Genomic DNA, 21,792 nt, shown 5'->3' with positions numbered 1-21,792 from the left:
GGAAGGGATAGAGTTGGTGAAACCGAATGCTTGTTAAATTAAAAAAACCACTCTGAACAACAACAAAAAAAACCCCAAACACAAACAAAGACCTCTGTTACCTTTCCAGGAAAAGATCTCCTGGGAAGAGTTTCTAGTCTGTGCATGTCTGAAAGTGAGCAAGGAGATGAAATCAAGGCTTGATTTTTCATGTCAGGCTTCACTAAAAGCATTTGTTTGTTGGTAGAACATTTTTCCCCAGTCATAAAGAATTACAGCAGTCAGAAGCAGGTGTGAAATATTTAAGGCCTAAGCATCAAATTGTCTGTATTAGTGAAGAGCACCTAAACAGGTAGCAGTTTCTTCATTGTGTTACAGTCAATCATATACCACGTAGTCAAGTGAAATACAGACCTAAACGCAAACATCGGATATTGCCTCTGTGGAATAAAGCAATGTGAATTTTGCTGAAGTTTACATGCAATGGATTTTTTGGGGGTTTTCTGTTTTCCCCAGATGAGCCTGTGGTGATTGATGGTGTATAGAATGAAAAAACCAAAACTGAAAAAAAACAAGTGTGTAGAAGAGTCATGGTGAAAAACAATCTCATGAAAATAGTAATTTTTGTCAGTCCTTGTTTTTCACTTTATTGATTGCATTCTGTTCTAGAAGTCCTTAATTAACATTAAATTAGCATTAAATACACTGGACAAATTATTAAAAATTTGGGAAAGAGTAAGTGTTTGCCATAAACAGTAGTAATGATGTTAACTCTGAAGAGTGTTCATACTTAGAAGGTACTTCTGAAGTTCAGTTATCGCAGGCTGTATTTTTACGTTGATTTACAACGTATTCCTATTTGAGAATAGTGACTGTGAATTCATTTGGGTAACCTTTCAAGTCCAAAAGTAGTGAAGATTGAAACGCAGGCATATATCTACTCATACCCTGATGAGATTGTCCATTTGATAGTTGAGTGAAAATACGGCCCAAAGAATGTTTGACACTGTCGGATTTCTACCTGTATAACTGCTTGGTCTTTGTTCGACTAGCGCTGGACTGATGTAACAACCTAACGTCCGTACAAGCAGCTGGTGCATGTTGGATATGAAAGATGAGCTATGGTTATAGGAGTTAAGTAGGAATCGTTAAATAAAACCAAGAATTGAAAAGAAATAAGTGAAAAATGAAGTTTTAGTATATGCAGCTGTTAACCTTGGGGTTTTTTATATGAATGAAAATGATGCTTGAGCTAATATGACACAGTACTGTAGTTGTTTCTCTTTATAATGTTCACATCCTGCCTTCTTCATATTAAATCATGTTTCTGTAGCAACTGTATTTTAAAGTGTTTTCTACAGTTGTCTTTGCTTCAGATTTAAAGCTTTCTACTAACCCATCACCTCCCCCCCCAAAACAAAAAAACAACAAACAAGTATTTTACCCTTTTCTTTGTAGGAAACGTAGAATCATAGAATCTCTAGGGTTGGAAGGGTCTTCGGGAGGTCTCCTAGTCCAGCTGCTGCTCAAAGCAGGAGTCAACATGGAATTCGGACCAGGTTACACAGGGATTTGTCCAATTGGGTCTTGAAAACCACAGCACATTTATGGAACCTGTTCCATAGCCTGGCTGTTCTTACAGTAACAAGGTTTTGGTTGTTTTTTTTATAGACAGCCAGAATCTCCCTGCTCTGGAGCCCTTCACCTCGGTGGCTTCGTCAAAATGGTGGGCACACTGCGTTTTAAACTGCTGCTGCCACTCTTGTCCTTGCCCATGCTGAGTTGGAGCTGCTGCTCATCAGGAGCTGGCTCGGCTGGCGGGGGGTGCGGGCTGGGAAACCCTCTCTCTCCCTGCACTTTCGCCTTTGTGGTTTTGCTGCTTTAGGAAGGGTCCCCTGGCTTCCAATAGTGTTTGCATTGACTTTTGCAGGGACCAAAATGAGGCTGATGCTGACCAGTCTGCACTTTGCTGTATCATTCTTTCCAAGTTTTTTTTGAAGACAGATGTGACATTTACCTTTATCAGAGATGTCACAGCAAGGCTGCACTTTATCAGCAGGATCTCTCTGCACCAACAGACGCATCCTATCTGGTACCACAGGCTTGTACAGGTCAGGATTTCTTAAGGGATGCTTGACTTGATCTTCTGCCATTACTGGCTTTTCCTCTCCTCCTTGAATGTTGTCTTTAGACACAAAGACTTGGGAGACTGTGTCAATGAAGACTTAATGCGAAGAAGGCATTGAGCACCTCAGTCTGTCATTAAACCGTTGTATCTTCCTTATTCTTTTATAGCTAATGTACTGCTAGAAGCTTTTCTTGATGACCCGTGCCAGTTTGAACTGTAGCTGGGCTTCATTTTTCCTAATACGGTCACTTAATGTTTGGGCAATGTTTCTGTGCTCCTGTGTACCATAACTTCTTTTCTGCATTGGAGCTCAGTCGTGAGATGCTTGTTTAGCCAGGGTGGTATTCTGATACACCTGCTCATTTTCCTCAGTATCTGGATGGAGCGTTCTTGTGCTAAGGCTGTTCTAGGCTGCTTCCCACAGGATGTCCCCCATCAATCCCCTGAATTCTGAAAAACTTAAGAATTCTGCAAAACTGAATTCTGCTCTCCTGAAGTCCAGGGTCTATGCTCTGCTAGTTATCCTCCTCACACCCCTCAGTGTTTTGGATGTCATTGTTTCATGATCACTGAAGCCAAGGATTCTGCTGAATATCTCGCCCACGGCCACTTCATCATTTGTGAGTAGCAGATCAGGAAAAGGTAACCCATGGTCGGCTCATCTAGCATCTATTTTAGGAAGCTGTCTGATACTCTCTGGAAACCTCCTGGCTTGTTTGCCTGCCCCTGTGCTACCTTTGCAGCAAATATCAGGAAGACTGAAGCTCCTTATAAGAACCAGGGTCTGTGATCTGGAGACTTCCTCCCGTTGCTTAAAGAGGAGTGTTGTTCTCTCCTTCACCCTGAGTGGGTAGTGGTAAAAAAACTCCTGCCATGATGTCACCTTCGCCGACCTCTCCTCTGATCCAGACCTGCACGCTCAATGGGACTCTCGTCCAGTCCATAGAGGAGCTCCAGACATTTGAGCTGTTCCTTCCCATGAAGGGCAGCCTCTCCTCCTCCTCTTCCTTGCCTGTCTTTACCGAGAACCCTATATTCAACCACCACCAAACATACACGTGACTACAAAGGCTATCCCACCATGTTAATTGTTCCAGTGGTGTTGTATTTCTGCATCTGTAGTCAAAACGTAGCTCTTCCTGCTTGTTTGGTAAGCTTTAAATACAACAGCCTCTTGACCTGTTGTATTCTTCCTGCAGGCTCCCTTTGTCTTTCACAAGGGCACAGATGACGCTACCAAGTGAGATCTGGAGCACATCAAGAGTAACGACGAAATTTGGGGACAAAGGTGAAGGGCATGGGAGTGTAAAATATACTGTTAGAACATTATTCTGCCAACATAGCATTTCCTTTATATATAATAAAATCTGCAAACTGTAATAATTAGTCAGGAGTTCCTGCAGGCTGGGACAAACACGTATTTCCTTGGAAGGCACGGAGTGCTTGAATTACTTGGACCATTATGCTGCTTTCTGCAGGTCTTGGGTACGACTTTAAACAGCAATCTGCTCAATGGAGAATTCGGCCACTGCGCAAGTTGCAAAAGGCAGTTTTTTTCTTGCTGTTTTTTAACACCTATGGTTTGCCAAGTCATTTCTCTTACTTTTATAAGGATGAGGACGGGAGAGTGTTGCCTGCAAGCAGTTCCAGATCATTTGGGCACTGATGTGGGTTATTGACCAAGCACGATTCTAATGGGCTTAAGAATGGATAGCTTATTCACAAAATTAGGGCACTTAACCTCTAAGATCAGTTTTCTCATTGTTCAGACAGAAAGAAAACAGTCTGAGTCATACCTGGAAGCCTTCTGTAATCAGAAGGAATGATCTAATTTTTTTGAATTAAAAGCTGTATCGTGTAGGTGTGTTACAAAAGTATGATGGACTGCAGCATGGAATTTGTACATTCCAGCTATTGTGTGGCTATGTAATTACTATTTAAATTACTCTGGAGACTGAAACTGTCCAGTGTCATACATGTGGTGCTATCCAACAACAACAACTATTAAATGTTGGATGGTAAGTTTATTGTTATTCTGGTTTAACGTGGATAGCGAGCAATATCAAAACTACTGGATCCCATTATTACTGTGTCGATACAGTCTGTGCAGTACTCGTGACTGAAGCTATGCAGAATATTTCTGGATCCTTTCAAGAACTGGTGGTTGTGGTCGGGCTTGTTTTTTTTCTCTGCTAATGTTCCTCCACATACGACTTGATCTTACTGCAAATCAGAGAAGGGGGTCTATATTCTCCTACCTGCTAGGTAGCTATAGGCTGCAGTAAGATCTCCTCTTAACCTTATATTTAAGTTCAACAAGCCCAGCTCTCTCAGCCTCTGTTTGTATGTCATATGCTATAGCTTCTTGACAGTCGCATTGGCCCTGTACTTCACTCTCCCCAATGTATCAAAGCCTTTCTTCTACTGGAGAGCCTGAAACTGGATACAGTATTGCAGATGAACTGTCCCAAATGCTGAATACAAGAGATAAGTCAATTCTTTCAAATTCTTAAATGCTTTTGGCTATGCTCTTGCTAGTACAGTCTGGTCAAGAGTGCCTTCACTGCTGCAAGGGCACGCTGCTGATGTTTCGTGGCCCAGTGGGACTCTGGCATCCTTCTCTGCAGAGCAACTCCCTGGTTAGTCAATGCCCCACCTGTAATTGTTGCGTGGGCTTATTTTCTCCTAGGTGGAGAACTGACCTTTTTTTTTTTCTATTGAACTAAATGCTGTCAAAAGTTTAGAGAGTACCAGTCTTCCTAGAAGTCAGTGTACAAGGGAAAAAAAAAATGCTCATGCTCCTTTACTAAGCCAACTGTTTGTTTTAAGAAGACTTTTTGAAGTTATTTTTTCTTATATAGAGATGGAATGTACCCTTTTTAAAAAAAACAAACCAACAACAAAATTACTTCAACCGAATGTGATTTTGAAGTTTTTGTCTTTTTGTTTACAAGTGTTGTTCGTACTTGCCCAAGTGATTTGGAAACTAATGGAATCTGTGTGTTTTGTAAAATCCAGTCCCAGAACTTTTTGCTGCATTGCAAAAGTTGAGATGGAAATATGTTAAATCTGAAGATATGCAGATTGTGCTGCCAGAGGGTTTTAGGGTAGTGTTGTAATTGAGTAGTTTATCATAGGAACTTTGAAGTTCTTGGATTGGAGGTGTAAGAGAATAGCCAAGTGTGTTCTATAAGGAATGATAGTCATTTAAGGTTAAGAGGCTAGTGGCAGTCCATACCCATTAAAGACAAATAAACTCCATAGCAGAAATCCTGGAAAACTGGTAAAATATTAAAACAGGTACTGGGTGTGTTAAGACGGCAAAGGGTAGCGAAAAGCTACTCTATGGATACATTCGCACATGGGAGTGGATTTTTCTCCTTTTTAATGGGTATGGTTGTTAGCATGTTCCCAAACTAAGAACAAAAGTACTCTTAAAGAGAGGAGGGCTTTAGCGAACAACCTTTTGCCTCCAGCCCTGCAGGTAGCTTTCACACAATCAAGGTGTTCCTTGTGGCTTTAAGCCTCTGAAGTGCAGCAGGTAGCCAAGTGAATGGTTAACTTACCTGTGAAAATGCGTGTTTCCTCCAGTTCAGGTGTGTGTTTGTGTTCATGGTTCCCTTGCGTAGTGATTGGGGGTTGGGAAAGCAAATCAAACAGGAAAATTTTGAAGGGATGACTCAGCTGTCACTCTAGCAGGTGGCTTGGATCGGCAAAGTCCTTTAGCGGTGCAATGGCAAAACAACAAAAGCCTTGTTTCCCCAGAACGTGTGCTGCTTGAGTTATTGGGAGGAATTGGGCTCATGAAAAATACCAGTAACTCTTTAGATTCAGGAATCAGGATTCAGTTGTTACCACTTGAATTTTAGCTCCCCCATTTTGAATGTTACTGCTAAATTGGTTTACCATTTAAAAGAAATCCTTTGGGAATGTATTACAAATTAGTCGTAACAAGGAATGTGTGCTACATCCTCAAAAGAGTTGCTCTTAAATTTGTGGGGAAATTTATGTTTCTTCTGTTCTTCATGCACTTTTGGAAGTTATATGAATTGTGTCCTAGCTGAGGATTGTTTTGATGCGAGTTCTAGATGGTGTGTTGGATCCTGACCTGTTTGGTTCTTAGGGGACAAGAGAGATTTTTATTAATTCCCAAGTGCGTTGTTTTATGCGAGACAAATTTTATGCATCCCTTGTTGAGAAATACCAAAGAATGAGATGAAGAGAATTTCATCTTCCCTGTAGTTCACATTGGCTTGTTGGTTTCATCAAGGTTCTTCGCGGAGTATTGGGTTTTATGCCGATTTCTTTGTCCCACATGTGACACAAACGTACATAGCTTTGAGCTGATATGTGGTAGCCACTTAAAAAACTTAGCAGGAACAGAAACTAAACTTCGTGTTTGAGGTTTTGCGACTAGAAATACATACTTAGCTTGCTTATGAAGCAGTTGGACAGGAAAGCATCCTGGTGCTGTGTAACTTTGGTAAGAGCTCTTTTGAAGTGAGTGGCAGTTAATTTTTCTTAAATACAGTATGCAGTTTCTCTACAGCTCATATTGAATTCTTCATTTATTAATATAAATGAACAAACATCTGAGGACCTGAATGAAGTTGCAGCTGGTGCTCTAGATTCCCTTCTCCTTAGGTAGCAGGTTATTTTCACTTTGTATGTATTTTCATTTCATGTAATGTCTTCCTACATGAAAGACGAATGGATTAATAAGTATTTTCCTAAATACTGGCCATCTAGAAGTTGTGTTTGTCGTTGAGGTGCAAAATCAGCTAGTGCCCTAAAATTATTGGACCTCAAAGGTGATCTTCAGTTTTTTTGTTAGGAATGCCACTGCATTTGCCAGATCGGCACCTGAGAGTCCTGTGAAAGGGAGGAAAACTGTTCTGGAACGCTTATTGACAGTGAAGGGCTTTAACCAAATGATAGAATTGTTTCTTTTAGGAAGAGAACTAAACTTAAGCAACTTCTTTTCTGACCAAAAGCTAACAGGGTTAGGCCTGGAGTCTGTCGGTTTCCCAGATGAGAGAAAACTGGAACTTTAAAAAATGCATTAAGTAGGAGCTTGTGTTAAAGCAAATACACCACTTTGTCAGCCTGATGGTCTTACAGCATCTTTTGTGTGCCTGTGACCTTGTACAGTGCCCATACCTCACAGGCTTAAAAACCCCGACAAAACCCTTTGGGAGTTGTACTGAGAGCTAACTGGTTTTCATGCTTTAGTAAGGCTCTAGGCTTTGGCTTCTATGTGCCTAGAGAAGCGTAAGTAGGCAAACAGAGCTAGCTCCAAAATGGGCAGCTGATGTAAAAAAAACAACACTGGAGTCTTGGAAGAGTTGAGGAATTTAAGTTAAGGATTCACCTGGGTATGTTCAAGACTCACAAGTAAGATAAGGGCCCAACTTTGGATTATCTTGCAGATTACAATGCATAGGGGGTTCAGCATGTAGCAAAATGACATCTGAGTAATAGGAACATGCTACAATCTAGTAGTGTTGTTTTGAATTTTTGCATGCTTGCATCTAAAAGGATTTCAATTTTGTATAAGGATTTTTTATTTATATGTAAGTAATCAATTATTGATTTGAAGATTGTTGCAAGACTTCAGCATTTGATTGCCTTTGTTATTGGCTCTTTTGTAAGAGTTGTAAAGTTTATTGTGGTGGTGATGTGTTGTCAAACTCAATTCTGATCTTGCATCTTAAAGTATAGGCTCAGAGCTGTCTAAGATGAGTGCGTGTATTTGCCAAGGTATGCGAGTCTAGAAGACCGAAGCAGGTAGTGCTAAGTAGCAAGTGGATTTACTTCTCAAGTCATAAACTTTATACAGTCCAAGGAAGAGGGTGGGGATTGAGAACAGTGTCCAGATGTTTTGGAAGAGTTGAATGGCTAAGCAGAATAATTACCAACTGAAGTTTAAGTAACGTAATGGAGGAAATCTGTGCACGCCTAATGCTGTTTGAAGCTGCGTAATGGTATGCTCCAGAGAATGTTGGAGATGCTTTAAAACGTTTAAAAGCCTAAGTTCACTAGATTGTCTTTAGAGAAGAAAGAAAGATGAAGCAATTTGGAGGAATTCTTGCTGTGGAGGGAGATTTGCTCCAGTTGCTATGAACTTCCCTGTTTGTAATAAGTGTGTATATTGTGTGAGCTAGTCTCCAACATCTACCAAATATGTAGTGAATTAAATTGTTACTAGAACATAGCAGGGCATGTTTATGAGTAAAGCTCCCTTTAATAGTTCATCTGAACTCACTTTCATGATGTCTTGTACCATTCTAGTCCAATTAATGTTTCTATTCCCACTGAAATAATTCCTTCCATGTCTGTTTCCTTAAACTGCCACTATACCTGCATTGTCCTTAATATGTTTTACGCTAAAAAGAAAAATAGTTTGACAAGAGACACCTAATACCAAAAGCTTTATTGAAGCTGGTGTAGATGACAGTTTCAGTTTCTTTTTAAGTGAGTGGTATCAACTTTGCTGCTGACACGTCAGGAGAGACCTGTGTTCCTCAATGGAGTTTTCTTAGATGTTCTTAAATGATGGGACAATATTATCTGAATGTGAAATGAGAAAGAGTAGTAGCTGGACTTGTGTACGTGTGAGGTGAGATACATGTGTTGGATAAGACCTAAGATCCGCTTGGCCCCACATACTATGCAAAGTGCAGGAGTTCCGCACAGTAAGAATTATATGTAGAATGAATGTGTCTGCACATATGTATTTGCTGAAGTTAAATATAAGTTAAATTCACCTTTACAGTATAATTTTCCCAAAGTCTTTGACCCAGAAGATTTCTTTTCAAAGCTGCGTTTGCTTCCAACATTTCTTACGAATGCTGATGTGTTTGAAAGCCAACCAAGATTAGATGTTAAGGTTTAGCTTTTTGTAGTTGAAACCCGCTAGCGAGCCCATAATCAGCTGCCAAACTTTATAAAGGAAACATAAAATATTATGTTGCCCGCAAATACCAGCTGTAAACCACTAATGTCTGCATTAGTTCAGTAACTTCACAGTCACAAAGTTTAATTGACTAATGGGGTAACCTGTGGCAATCTGCTTCTTTGCAGCAGTGTTAGACCTACTGTGAACAGGAGGAGGAAGTGTTACGTAGTAGTTCATCAAGGTTTTAGTCTGTTTTTCTTCAAATGGCAGATAAGCCTTGAGGGAGAGCATGCTGGAACAGGCAAATGTTCAGAAGGTAAATACTGCTTTTTAAAATGGAGGCGGCAGTTATCAATTAAATCCTAAATGGTTTAAAGAAAGTGAACTTCATGAAGGACGGCTCTCGAAGTTAGAGCACTGTCCAAGTAATTTGACTTACAGAAATGGAAGCCTTTGACTTAAATACTAACATTCAGAAGGGATTAATAGAACAATTGATATTATGTATACAATATAGGCTGTGCCAAACTGCAGGAGTAGAGGAATAAGCCATCTCAAGATATGGATTGATCACAGAATGTTAAAGTCTCCTTCAGAACAGGGAACTGTGGATTTCACCAGGGGAAGAATGTTGAATAGCAGGAGTGTTCTTGGGGCTGAAAGTAGAGCGGACTAGAGCTGATGTGTGGGACTGGTCTCACAGACGGGGTGGGGAGGGGTGCTGTGCTGGAGAGGTTGCTATGTGTATGGTGGGAATGCAGTTCTGCATACGCCTGTTCAAGCTGAGTAAAGCTTTGTGGAGAATTAAGTCTTGCCAAAATGGACAAAGAGCAGGGCCAATGACACTGTTGCCCCATATACCTTAGCTGACTCCTATATGCCTTAGAGAATTCTCACCAGCCTAATACTGTGCTTTGCTAGACCTTTTCTGAGATGCAGGCGAGGGAAAACTTCTGAAGAAATGACATGAAAACCAGATGGGAAACATCACACAAGTAAAACACAAGCTATTTATGCATTGGTTACTCCAGACTTAATTCTTTCCAATGCTTCTTGCAATCAGGTCACCCTGGCGCACCAGTGAGTAGTTAATGATGCACCAGGGTGGAAGAACTGAACTGAGCATGGCAGAGGAAATTAAGCTGGAAAACCTGAAAAATGTAGGCAGTGATTCAAAGGTATTGCTGGAGAAAAGCACAACTCAATCAACAGGATAAATGCAAATGGAAGAGAATGGCTGGTGCATGCTATGAAAGTGCCCTGTAGTTAGTTTGTGTTTTTTGCTTTAATGGACCTTTTTTAAATATAGTTGTCATAAGTCAAGCAAGGATACTGCCTGTCTTGTTCATGTAGCTAAAATGTCAGGATTTTTTCTCCTCATCTCATTATCATTACCCCTAGTTCCCACCAGTGCTAAAAAACACTGTTTCCTGACAGGGGAATGCTTCTTCTATTATTTAAGTATGTCCTGTGCTAAGATGGATGAACTAATTCTTAAAAGTTTATTTTATCTGGTTTTAAACCATTTTATGACTTAAGAATTTTATTAATACTATTTTGACATTTATCAATAATGATCAGAAATAGATTTCGATATTATAAACCACTTATTTCTGCACTCTAGTGCATCTCACATGCGGCTTCAACCCTGTGAATGTCTTGCTTATACCTTAGAAGGATTCACTACAAGATTGATGCAAATGCTTGAAAAAGAGATGTAAAAAATATTACGTACTCTATGCCTATATGACTTGTATTTTTAATGGCAGAATTCAGTAAAAAAATTCACATTATGAACAATGTGTAGAATTATTGGTATGAATTTTAGTTCATACTATTTTTTTTAAATAGTCTTTAATCTGTTCTTTCTTCCTGTTGTCTATGGCAAATTAAGTTGCTGTGGAAAAGATGGAGATCTTAAACTGTAGCTGGTTTGTCCCTGGCACAAATCTTGTAGACACATAGGCTGGGGTTTTTGTCAGTATGAACCGTGAGCTTAATCATTGTCATTGCAGACTTCTAGGTACCAGACTGTCCTCAGTTATGAAGTGGTTCACACTGCATTGAGTTTAGTTCTTTGTGTTGTTGGGTGTTTTGTGGGTTTTTCGTTGTTTGTTTTTTGGTTTCTAACTTTTCAATTCCAGTAAGTGAATGCATCAGCGTGTTAAAAATGACATTAAAAGGAGCTTAATTCCGTATCGGTTTGCATCTGACAGTTAGGGAACACATGAGAAAACAATTATGCAAGTTTAGGAATATGAAGACTTGTTTCCTCAGATGAATGAGTACAATTATCTGTACTCATCTAAATATTTACTTTTTTGATAAGTGGAGGATAGTGTTCATGTTAGGAAAAAAGTCTTTATTTTCATGGTTAGAAGCATTTGGGGAAATTAGTAGATATACTAAAAAATCAGTCCTGTTTCTTCTCTGAATATTGGAAATGTGCCTTTTAACAAGCTTAAACTTCAAAATATGTAACTGCTTCTACTTAACAATGTGCTTCACACTAGAAAAAAGAAATTTGTTACCATGACAATTGCTTTTGATTTAATGCCTTAGAAGAACATGACTTCATGTTGGCAGAAGAAAGTGATCTTGATTCAAAGGAAATAATCACTTATGCTTGAACACTCATGTATTTCTTGGTAGTAGTTCTATCCTACTAATAGGATCTCATGTGAGGTGAAAAAAGAGTGGCTTAAGTAGCAGCCATACCGGAAGGCTTGTATGGAACTGCATGTACGATAGAAAATGACTGGAAATTGTGCCAGGCAGGAGCACTTTTTTCTCCCTGTGGGGTGATATATGAATGATTACAAATGATTAAAACATTGTCAACACTTGAAGAGCTTTCGCATTTTGTTTGCAGTGTTATTTGCTAGGCACTTAGAGGCCACCCTAGACAGCCATCTATGCAACATTTATCAGAATACAAATGTGGTAGTCGAGGCATTCCTGGAAGTTCTGACTTCGGCCTCTTCCTTGAATTCCTTTCTACACCCAGAGAAGCAATCAACTTGAAGCAGCCTTTAGGAACACCTATCTGACTGTCAGAAATTGTTTTGGGGTCATGGTTAGGGCAGGTGTCAGATGATTGCCAAATGTGCTTAAAAATAATATTGCAATCTTGCTTTTTGTTGAATTTTAGTAGAAATGGGAGAGACATGGAACCTTCTAAATAGAAGAGGTGTACCCCAGTGCACGTTAATGCAGGAACTACAGTAAAACTTAATTGCACAGGAAAAGCCTCTGCTTCCTGCCGTGGATTTGTGATCACATATTCTCTTTTAGAAAACAAATGTCTAGCCTGATGGCTAGTTTTCCATATTAGATTGTTTTAATTTGATGGCAATAGACAAGAAAATTTGTCAGAATCTGTTGTTTACAATCTCATGATCTTTAGAAAAATACTGAATGCTTTTTTGGCATGAAAACTGTTACCCCAAAGGCTTGCGTTTTTGATATTTAGCAGCTTTTGGTAGACATTAAATGTGACTCAGAAGAAAAAAGTTTACTCCAATATTAGAAGATTTATTTTTCATAAAAGACATCTTGTTTCTAGGGAACTGACACTCAGAACAAATTTGTGGTGATGTGGTAGAGAGTATATCTGTTTTTATTAATAGTAAGTTTGCTGCATATTGCTTATTATCTTAAAATAAGCATGGCTGAAGACCAAGAAGAAAGACTAGCTGTTTGTCTTGTCCCTGTAGGTTAGCACTAGGTCAGGTAGAACAATCTGGACAGGAAAAACCCCAAACAAACCCCAAACAACAGGACATGCTCAACCAGAAGAACTTTGGGGTGCCTAGCAAAGGCAAGTCTAGAGGAGGAAAAAACAGCAACGCAGGACCTATAGCACCAGCAGGTATTTGGTATACTCCTTTGAAATGTAATTGCAGAAAGACTCTTTTACGTTGGGGAAAAAAAAGGAGTTATTTTTGGTTTGTTGTGACTCTAAAGGCACCGAAGTTAGTGTACTGAGAGCTATCGTTAAATAAAGGATCACTCTTGCAAGAAGGATTAGTTTATAAATTCCTGTATTTTTAATTTGGCTCTTTGAATTAAATAGAATTTGTCTCCAACTAGAGTGTTTTATTTTGATGTCTCTTCTATTAAAATATGAGTTTAGACATGAAATTCTTCTGTATTTTTGGTGTGCTTACTCCGAAGACAAGCTGCAGAAAAGTTGGCAGCTCAAGGTCTGGTTTAAGTGCGTTTTCCCTGTTGTGAAAAAGAAGCCAGTTACTTATTAATTTTGAATCTAGAACATAAATTAGCCCAAACTGAGAGAGAGTGCAGGAGGTAATACTTGGTATGTGACCACATGAGGAAAATGTGTCGGCGCATAACAGAGGTGTTAGGAAATTGAGAGTTTAAAGACAGAATGTAGGAATTGGCAGAGGGTTGAACACACATGGGAAACAGGTCAGTGTGATGAACAGTATCTTCTGAAAACCAGCATTTTCAAAAAGCTGTCGTTGGGAGGCTGCCCAATTAGGATGCTTGAAAAAAAAAAAAACAAACCCCGTAAGCTGTTCTGTAATTTTGCAAATCTTCCAATCATTTGGGTACGACCACACTTAGTCACTGAAGTAAGTCGTTCTCTCCTCAGGCTCTGCGTAGCCTAAGTTTCTGTGGTGGGCTAGACTCACTTGGGTTTAGAGTAACCCCAGAGCTTTATCTTCATTTTGGGGCAGAGTGCTCTGTTTCAGGTGCATTATACCAATTGGGTCTTGAATATATTTAGCCTCTTACAAGATTGTTGTCTTGAGGGAGAAAGAATCATACAGTAAGCACCGATACTAGAAAGAAAAATGGAAGAAACTTCTTGGACGAGAGCTACATACTCAGAGGAGGAGGCAAAACGCATCAAGATTGATGACTTTTTGAGATTTTAATGGAAACATTAGTTTGTACAATTTGAGCAGCTGATAGATGCTCCACTGGTGGAGATACTTTCTGCTAACGGAATTTTGGATGTCAGTTACAGTGCCTGAATGCTGGTTTCTTTTTCCTCTGCAGTGATCTAGAAAAAAATAATATCACAAGAATCACGAAGACGGACTTCACGGGACTGAAGAATCTCCGTGTCTTGTGAGTATAACACAAAACTTGTCTTTCTTTATAAGACTGCTTTAGGGTGCTAGTGCTAAGAATGTTCCTAATTCTAGAGATCAAATGCTAGTAATTTCTGCACAATATTCAGTTATTAGTGTTTTTTTGAAGTAGGCAACTGGAACAGTTTGTGATGTGAAACAGTACGTTTTAGTTCCGTGCTGAAGTCTGAATGTAGTTTCAGAGTTCTTTAATTGTTTGTGTTTCTCACTGGCTTTTAATAAATACTGTGGTAAAAATTTTGGTCCACTTTACAATCACTAATGCGTAAATCAATTATGCTGAAACACTAGGAAATAGGACTTTCAGATTTTGGCGACTTTAAGGTACAGTCCCATTAATAGCACTTTGGCAGAGGATTCAGCGGAACTTGACTGAGGGTAGTTGATAGCTGTACAAGTTGTACACAAGGAAACCTGTGAATGTTTTTAGTGTAATATGAAGTAATAAATACAAAAATTTTAGGTGGTGCTGTCTATTGATGTGAAAGTATTGATGTGAAAGAGCTTAACTGTACTTCTAAATGAGCTTTGAACATCGAAAGGGGGAACATGAGTCTACAGAATTTGTCATTCCTGATTTCCTGTTTTTTCTTCTATGAACCTCAAATGGCACCACTAATTTAATGAGGAAAAATAGGACTACTTCATGGATACTTACTGTAGTTATACATGACCTTTTTTTCTTAAAGTGATCTTGGGTTATAAGAAAAATAAGTAGATTTTGAAGCTGGGTTTCAGTCCTTTCAGGAAAAGTTGGAGGTTCTTTCTATTTCAAGCAAATTAATTTTTCCCCTTGAAATTTCTCTAACAGTTTTTCTGAATTACATCAAGTAATTTAGCTGCCCTTCACATCAACATAAGAGCAGACATAGATATTGATGCCTCTGCCAGAAATATTGTGAGGATCTGGTATTTGCTTTGTGGAAATGGAGTTCATTGCATTATTTTTATATGTGAAATCAAATATATAGCTTTAAATATTTGGGCATGTATGGGGTGGGGGGGGGGGAAGCCAGATGAGAGAAACAAAAGAGTCTTGAATGTAATGGAATGAATTAGTTGAGGCTAGGCTCTTGGGCTCTTAGCATTTCTGGAGCTCTCATTTAACTGTTGGTTTTTGCCTTTGTTGGGCTTGCATTTAGGCTCTGAGTGCTCCTCTAGCCATGCAAATTTGCAAGTTTCTCAAGGAGAAACATTGCTACGTTATTGGGGAGATCGTATACACATGCGTGTAGATCTGTATGTTTAAAAGCAGTGGCTGAGATGTTTTATTGAAAGTGTTTCTGAAACATGGAAAGGTTTTTTACGTTAACAGTAACCAATGGGTAAAGTTCAAATTTCCAATTTTTCTTTTTCAAAACCAAAAAATTGATATCTATTTCTGTTTATCAAGTGCCATTTACATAATAGCGACTACATTCTCTCTGTGTGTGTGCCATCTAGTTCACTAGCAGTTTTTTATTTAACTGTTGTGCCTAACTCCAAGTTTTAGTGACCAAGACAAAAACGGAATCTTGAGTTGGTCCCAGCACTGACAGAGGCAGGTTGGTTGTACCACCCTGTTGACCCCTTTGTCTGAAACACCCAAGTAATCTCACAGGCACCCCCTGAAAATGCTGTTCTGTAATTCTTAAGATTGCCCTCTGCAGTTAATGTTTTCCTTTGAGTATCTTCTAAAGTAAGTCTTTAAAAATGCAACTGTTGAACTGTTAGTTATTTAGTGACAATTCAATCAATGAATTAATTGAATCCTGCCAATGAAAAGGCGAGTCTTTTCTCCTGCTGCCTTAACACTTTTGAACAAGTTGTCATATACTAAGAAAACACTTCAAATGCATTGGAAGACTTTTCGTTCCTATGGTGTTTCTCTCATCTCTCGCTGTGGAGTCGTTAAGATTTCTTTGGCTCCCATCCCAACTGTCAATGCCATTTTGGAAGTCTATTAAAATATACGTACTATACTATCGTTAATGCCAGTAGTTGTTTTGGTTTGGTTGGCTTTTTATAGTGTCAGACATTGCCTAATGCCGCTGCAGTCATTTATACTGAATGCCTTTAACAATAAGCAAAGCACTCAACTGCCATCTTCACATGATTTTTTTTTTCTCTGTTCATTACCAGATTATGTAACACGTTTGTCCAGCCTTTGAGTAGTGTAGTGTTTGCCACAGAAGTCATTAGGAATAAAATCAGAACGTACCTATTATAGAATACGTATTTTTATATTGGCTTTGTCTTCCAATGTATGAAGACCATCTGAAACCCAAGACATGCCATTTACTCTCTGCTAACATACCTGGTTTTGTTCGCTGTGGCATATTTCCCTGTTCTCTGTGTTCCTGTCATATTTGGTATGTGTTTTTCTAGAGACTGAAAGTGCACCAAGTAAGTTAAGTCCTTCAGATTTTTCTTTTTTTTTTCTTTGCTTTCTCTTATGGTCTCTTCATAATTCTGGCTCTTCTACATTACTGACACCCTATTTTTTCTTTTTTTCTCCATGTGTGATGGGGGTACAGTGGGAAGCACAGAAACATGAAACCTGTTCCAGAGTTCCTAGAAAGATAGTCTAGTCCTGTTTTAAGACGTGGGAATGAAGACAACAAACAAGTGATCCAGAAATTGGTAGAACAGTACACCAAAAAAGTTTCCAGTCTCAAAGTGACAACATAAATGCAAAATATTCCATTATGCACCTTTTCCTTTTATCCTTTATAACTTTTTTCCTTCTCCTCATCCAGTTTTTCCTCCTGCTCCTTTAAGGACTATGCCTGTCTGGTTCACATGTTTGCGTTTTTTTAATTTTATTTTTTGATCTTCGTATGTGGTTTTAGCTGTGGAGTACTCTCCTGCTGTCTGTCTTCTCAACTGCTATCCAGTTGAAGAGCTCTGAGCATCTTCATAGGATTGAGTGCAGAGGAGTGGCTGTTGAACAGGCAAGAGGAGTGCTTTTGCACTAGTTAGACTTGGCTGAGCCCGGACTTGCTCTGTGTTAAGTTCTTCCTTTCTGTGTTTTGGCTAAAGCCACATAAAATGTTCAGGTACCCTAGAGATTTAGTCCATGCATCTGAGTGCTCTTACAGAAGCAGAAGATTGGGTGTGTGCTGGAAGCCACCAGCACTGAGAGAGGGAAAAGGTGGGCTTAAATGGGACTGGTGGTATCTCTCTTCTTTGGCTTCCACTTTACCTGTAAAGAGCATTTCTGCTGTGTAAAGGAATAGTCGTTTCCTGCAGAGTGTAAGTCAAAGAGAAGTCAGTCTCCATTGCTTATAACTTATCCTGGTCTCAACCTCGGGGGGTGAAGAACGGCATGGTCAGACACAGTGGAAACCTGTGAGTTCTCTCTTAACGTTTTTGCACCCTGTTGTACAGCGGGACTGTATACGGTTGTCACACGTGGCTGCCATGGCTGTATTTCTGGGGGGATTGAACTCCTTTGGATTGCTTACACCTGGTTTACTCTGGGGCAAGCCTGGAATCTTTGCACAACATAAAGGCTGGACAAAAAAATATACGTTGACATTGAGTGGGTTCCTGCTTATGGGCTGTAGGAGTCAGTCGGCTCAATTACGTAAGCGAAGAGTAATATCGTAAGGATGTAACAATCGGTCTCTAGACCAACACCTTTCTGAGCATATTGGTTATGATTATAAAAGTTTAGGAACAAAAACATTTACCAAACCTGGCAGTCAGGAGGCAATTTTTGAATTGGTTTCCTGGTAGTGACCAAGAGAAACAGTGCTCTTCTGTCCAGATTTTTTTAATAACGTTAAGTTATAACTGTTACTGGTACTTCTGTGAAAAGCAATTTTGTAGCATGTGCGAAGAGAAGTGGGGAAGCTCTTCTATTCTGTTGTCTAAAAATTAACTGGTATTTCTGGAATTGCAGACACTTGGAAGAAAATCAGATTAGCGTGATAGAACGTGGAGCATTTCAGGATCTAAAACAACTTGAACGGCTGTAAGTATCTCTATTTCTATACCTATGGAAAAGCTATAGGTTTTCTACCTCACTGTTAATGGTCAGTCATAATATTTCATGATTACAAAAATAACTTCCTTTAAGAAAAAGAGAGAGATGGGTACCTCCCTAAATTGAAGTATGCTCCTAAACACAGTTGAATTTATATTGCTTGATAGCAAATACCTGGAATAAAATGTACAATTGCTTGCCAAGAAAATAGACCTGTTGGTGACCCCAGAATCTTAACAAGGTTATCGAAAGGACATTATCTCTTAAAATTGACATGTAGGTGAAGAAAGACTTGTTTATAATAATTTCATATTACTCTAGATAATATATATTTTTATTTTTATATATAAATCTATGCTAATGGAAGTTGCAGTTGTTTCCTTTGAGAACCACAGTATTTCTAAAACTGCCTTTAGACTTAATTTTCTGCTTAGCTTCATTTCCTTTCAAGTTGCATAATGCCACTGGATTCCAGGGTATCATGCTAGACTCAGTGGTCAGAAGACTGTAGATTTTCTCTGCTTTTGATAGCAATTCAACTAATTTTTTTAAAAAGATTACTATAAGAGGTCTTTTAATACAGAATCCAAAGCATAGCAAACAAGTTGCCCTGCAGCAGTATAAACTTAAATATTAAAAAGTACAAAAGTAATGCTGTATCCAGTTGTTGCTTTTAGTTGCATGTATTGTTTAGCATTATCGTGAAGCTAGGTTAATTTTGTCTGCTTGTGATGGGAGCAGAACAAAATCTCTGTCATACCAAAATAATTCTGGGAATTATTCTTTGTTAAAGGTAGGTGACAAGAACAAAATCTCATGCTGGTTTGGAATGCCTGTTTGTTAAATGGAGAAGCAGGTTTTTTTATGCTTGATTAACGTAGTTATCTGCAAGGCATTTGTTGTAGGACTTGTTATTTTCTAGAGTGAAGTTCTCACTAGCAATTGTTCAAGAGAAGTCTGGAGTATTGAGCATATGCTGTACTAAAACTGTTTCAGATGATCTCAGGATTACATTTGCTTTTAAGTTGTTTAACTAGTGTGTTAAACTCTTTAAATGAATTTATTCAAGATTTTTGTCTTGAATTGCAAAGCTCCATGTATGCAATAAGGGAGATGAGTTTTAAATTCTGATTATAATTCAGTTCCTGGTACCTATAGTCAATTAGAAATCACTTTCAGGACAAGAGTTTTGCCACAGCTGATTTACTTCACTTTTCTTTGGCAGTAAAAAATAATAACTAGTTAATTCTCCAAAATTAAGCGTAGTCTGACACTGTAAAAAACCAGTTTGTTCACATTATAGCTCGTCTTTGACAGTCCGTGTCCTAGCTACTAATTCCTTGTTTTAAGCTTATTTTTTATATATATGTGTGTGTGTGTACAAAAAAAGTCTGGGAGAAGGGCTAGCTATTAGTAACGAGAAATCATACTCAAGTATTGTCTTAATGTGTTGTTTTTCTGCAGAGCCCGCTCTCTTAGCAAATGAAAAAAAATGTATGTTGTGAAACCAGAAGTTAGGAAATATGATACTGTTAATAGTGTCTGTTTCAGTATGTGATGTTTGAAAGTCTTACTTTTTTTTTTCTTATGCGAACTCTTAACTTGGCCTGTTAAATATACTGCATCTCTGCTTCTCTTTTAGGATCGCCTGTCATTAAAATATTTCCTAAATGAATGTAGTATGAAAGGGAGGCCTGGAAACTTGCAACTTTTTGGTAGTTTAGCTTAAATCATTTTTAGGACAAAACTATAAATCTTACTATTTTTTTTTTTGCTATGAGTCAGTAGGCTTTGGAGAATGAACTGTGGAAGGTTTGGCATAACTTATAAAGGCTAAATTGCAACATTTTAGGTAATATTAAAGCTATTTTATTAAGCATTGTCAAACATTGCAAAATGTTAATGAAGAAAGTATGATGGTTGAATTTAAAAAAAAAACTGGCTTTTTTCCATTTAATTTCTTTCAAATAACAAATAAAAATTACTTATATTGCTTCGATTTTGGAATATGGCCCTCTTTTGATCTATTGAAGTGGATGCAAAAGTAATCGTTAACTTCTTTATAAACAAAGCAGCTGCATTGGGTCAGACTTTAAAAACGGAGTAATTTCTATTCCTGGCAAAATAATGGTCTTTCATTCGAAGTAACAGTGGAAGTATATTGTTCCACTCCCAGCCCCATGGTAATCATTCAAAGGGCATAACCTTAGGTGACTATTATTTTAGCTCAATATATTTTCACTTCTCTGGATATTGAAGCAAATCTGTCATTATTAACTGAGTAAATTAGCAGACTTCGCTTTGAAATGTCCTGCATAACAGTCTAAGTAAATATTAAATGAAATGTCTGTAAAACTGTTAGCTGCTGCTGCCAAAAACACCATCGTGATGACTCTCTAGTTATTTGGATATTGCTCTGATTTTTTTTTTTTGTGGGAAATTAATGCTCACACTACCAATGGGGCATCTAAAGGCATTATTTAGATACAGGGCAGGATATTGTCAAAATTGTATATTGGCTTAAAGTCTGGCAATATCAGTTGAAGGAAACACACAATGCAAGGTATATTAAAATGACAGACAGTAGAAAGTTGAGAAATTAAGTCATGTGGAAGGTAGAAGCCATTTCTTACGTTGGCATATTTTTACTCATCTTTCCAAATACGCAGGAATTCTAACCGTTGCCTCTTGGCAATATTCAGTGTTTTTAGTGTAAGTTGTTCTGCTGAGTCCTAAGGTTGAGAATTCTTGATAATATCCAGTGGTACTCACCATAGCGGAAAACCAGAAATGTTTCTAGTGGTTTTATTCCAATAAGTTTCTATAGTTTTATTTCAAAACTTAAAGATTAGTGGTGAGGTAGCTGACCATAAAAGGTCACGCAGTTAAGAGACAACATTAATAGATATAATTGGTGCATACAGCTTGTACCTTATACTTGTTGCACTGGTGCTGAGCCTCAGACAAACCACCAGTGCTCTTGTGCAGTGTAATACTGACACAGAGAAACTATGAAGCTTGTAGAGCCTACGTGTCCATTTGACTTGTATGGCTGAGGTGCTGGAACAACCTCAGTAATTCTCCTCCCAGGCTTGTTAGACTTCCCCCAGGCTTCTCTACCTATCACCTTTCACACAGGATCACAGAGGTTGGAAAAGACCTCGAAGATTATCAAGTCCAACCATCACCCCAACCCCACCATGCCCACTGAACCATGTCCCGCAGGGCCACGTCCACACGTTCCTTGAACCCCTCCAGGGATGGTGACTCCACCACCTCCCTGGGCAGCCTCTGCCAGTGCTTCACCACTCTCTCAGGAAAAACATTTTTCCTCATATCCAGCCGGAACTTCCCCTGGTGCAACCTAAGGCCATTTCCTCTTGTCCTGTCACCTGGGAGAAGAGACCAACACCCACCTCTCTACAACCCCCCTTTCAGGGGGTTGTAGAGAGTGATGAGGTCTCCCCTCAGCCTCCTCTTCTCCAGACTGAACAACCCCAGCTCCCTCAGCCGCTCCTCATCAGACTTGTGCTCCAGACCCCTCACCAGCTCCGTCGCCCTTCTCTGGACACGCTCCAGCGACTCAGTGTCCTTCTTGGAGTGAGGGGCCCAAAACTGAACACAGCATTCGAGGTGCGGCCTCACCAGCACCGAGTACAGGGGCACAATCCCCTCCCTGCTCCTGCTGCCCACA

At 39.0% G+C, this 21,792-nt stretch overlaps 1 protein-coding gene across 1 annotated transcript in view; it reads left to right on the top strand.

Moving 5' to 3' along the window:
• SLIT3 (slit guidance ligand 3) overlaps positions 1–21,792 on the top strand; it is a 534,144-nt gene that overhangs the window by 11,936 nt on the left and 500,416 nt on the right. The window contains exons 2-3 of the mRNA XM_059825130.1: positions 14,034–14,105; positions 18,015–18,086. Coding sequence (XP_059681113.1) covers positions 14,034–14,105; positions 18,015–18,086 — 144 coding nt within the window. The remainder of the gene's footprint in view (positions 1–14,033; positions 14,106–18,014; positions 18,087–21,792) is intronic.

This window comes from Gavia stellata, chromosome 16 (assembly GCF_030936135.1).
Source record: "Gavia stellata isolate bGavSte3 chromosome 16, bGavSte3.hap2, whole genome shotgun sequence".
NCBI classification, from domain to species: Eukaryota; Metazoa; Chordata; class Aves; order Gaviiformes; family Gaviidae; genus Gavia; species Gavia stellata.
The sequence above is the reverse complement of the archived record's forward strand: the minus strand, read 5'-3'. Positions and strand labels throughout refer to the sequence as shown.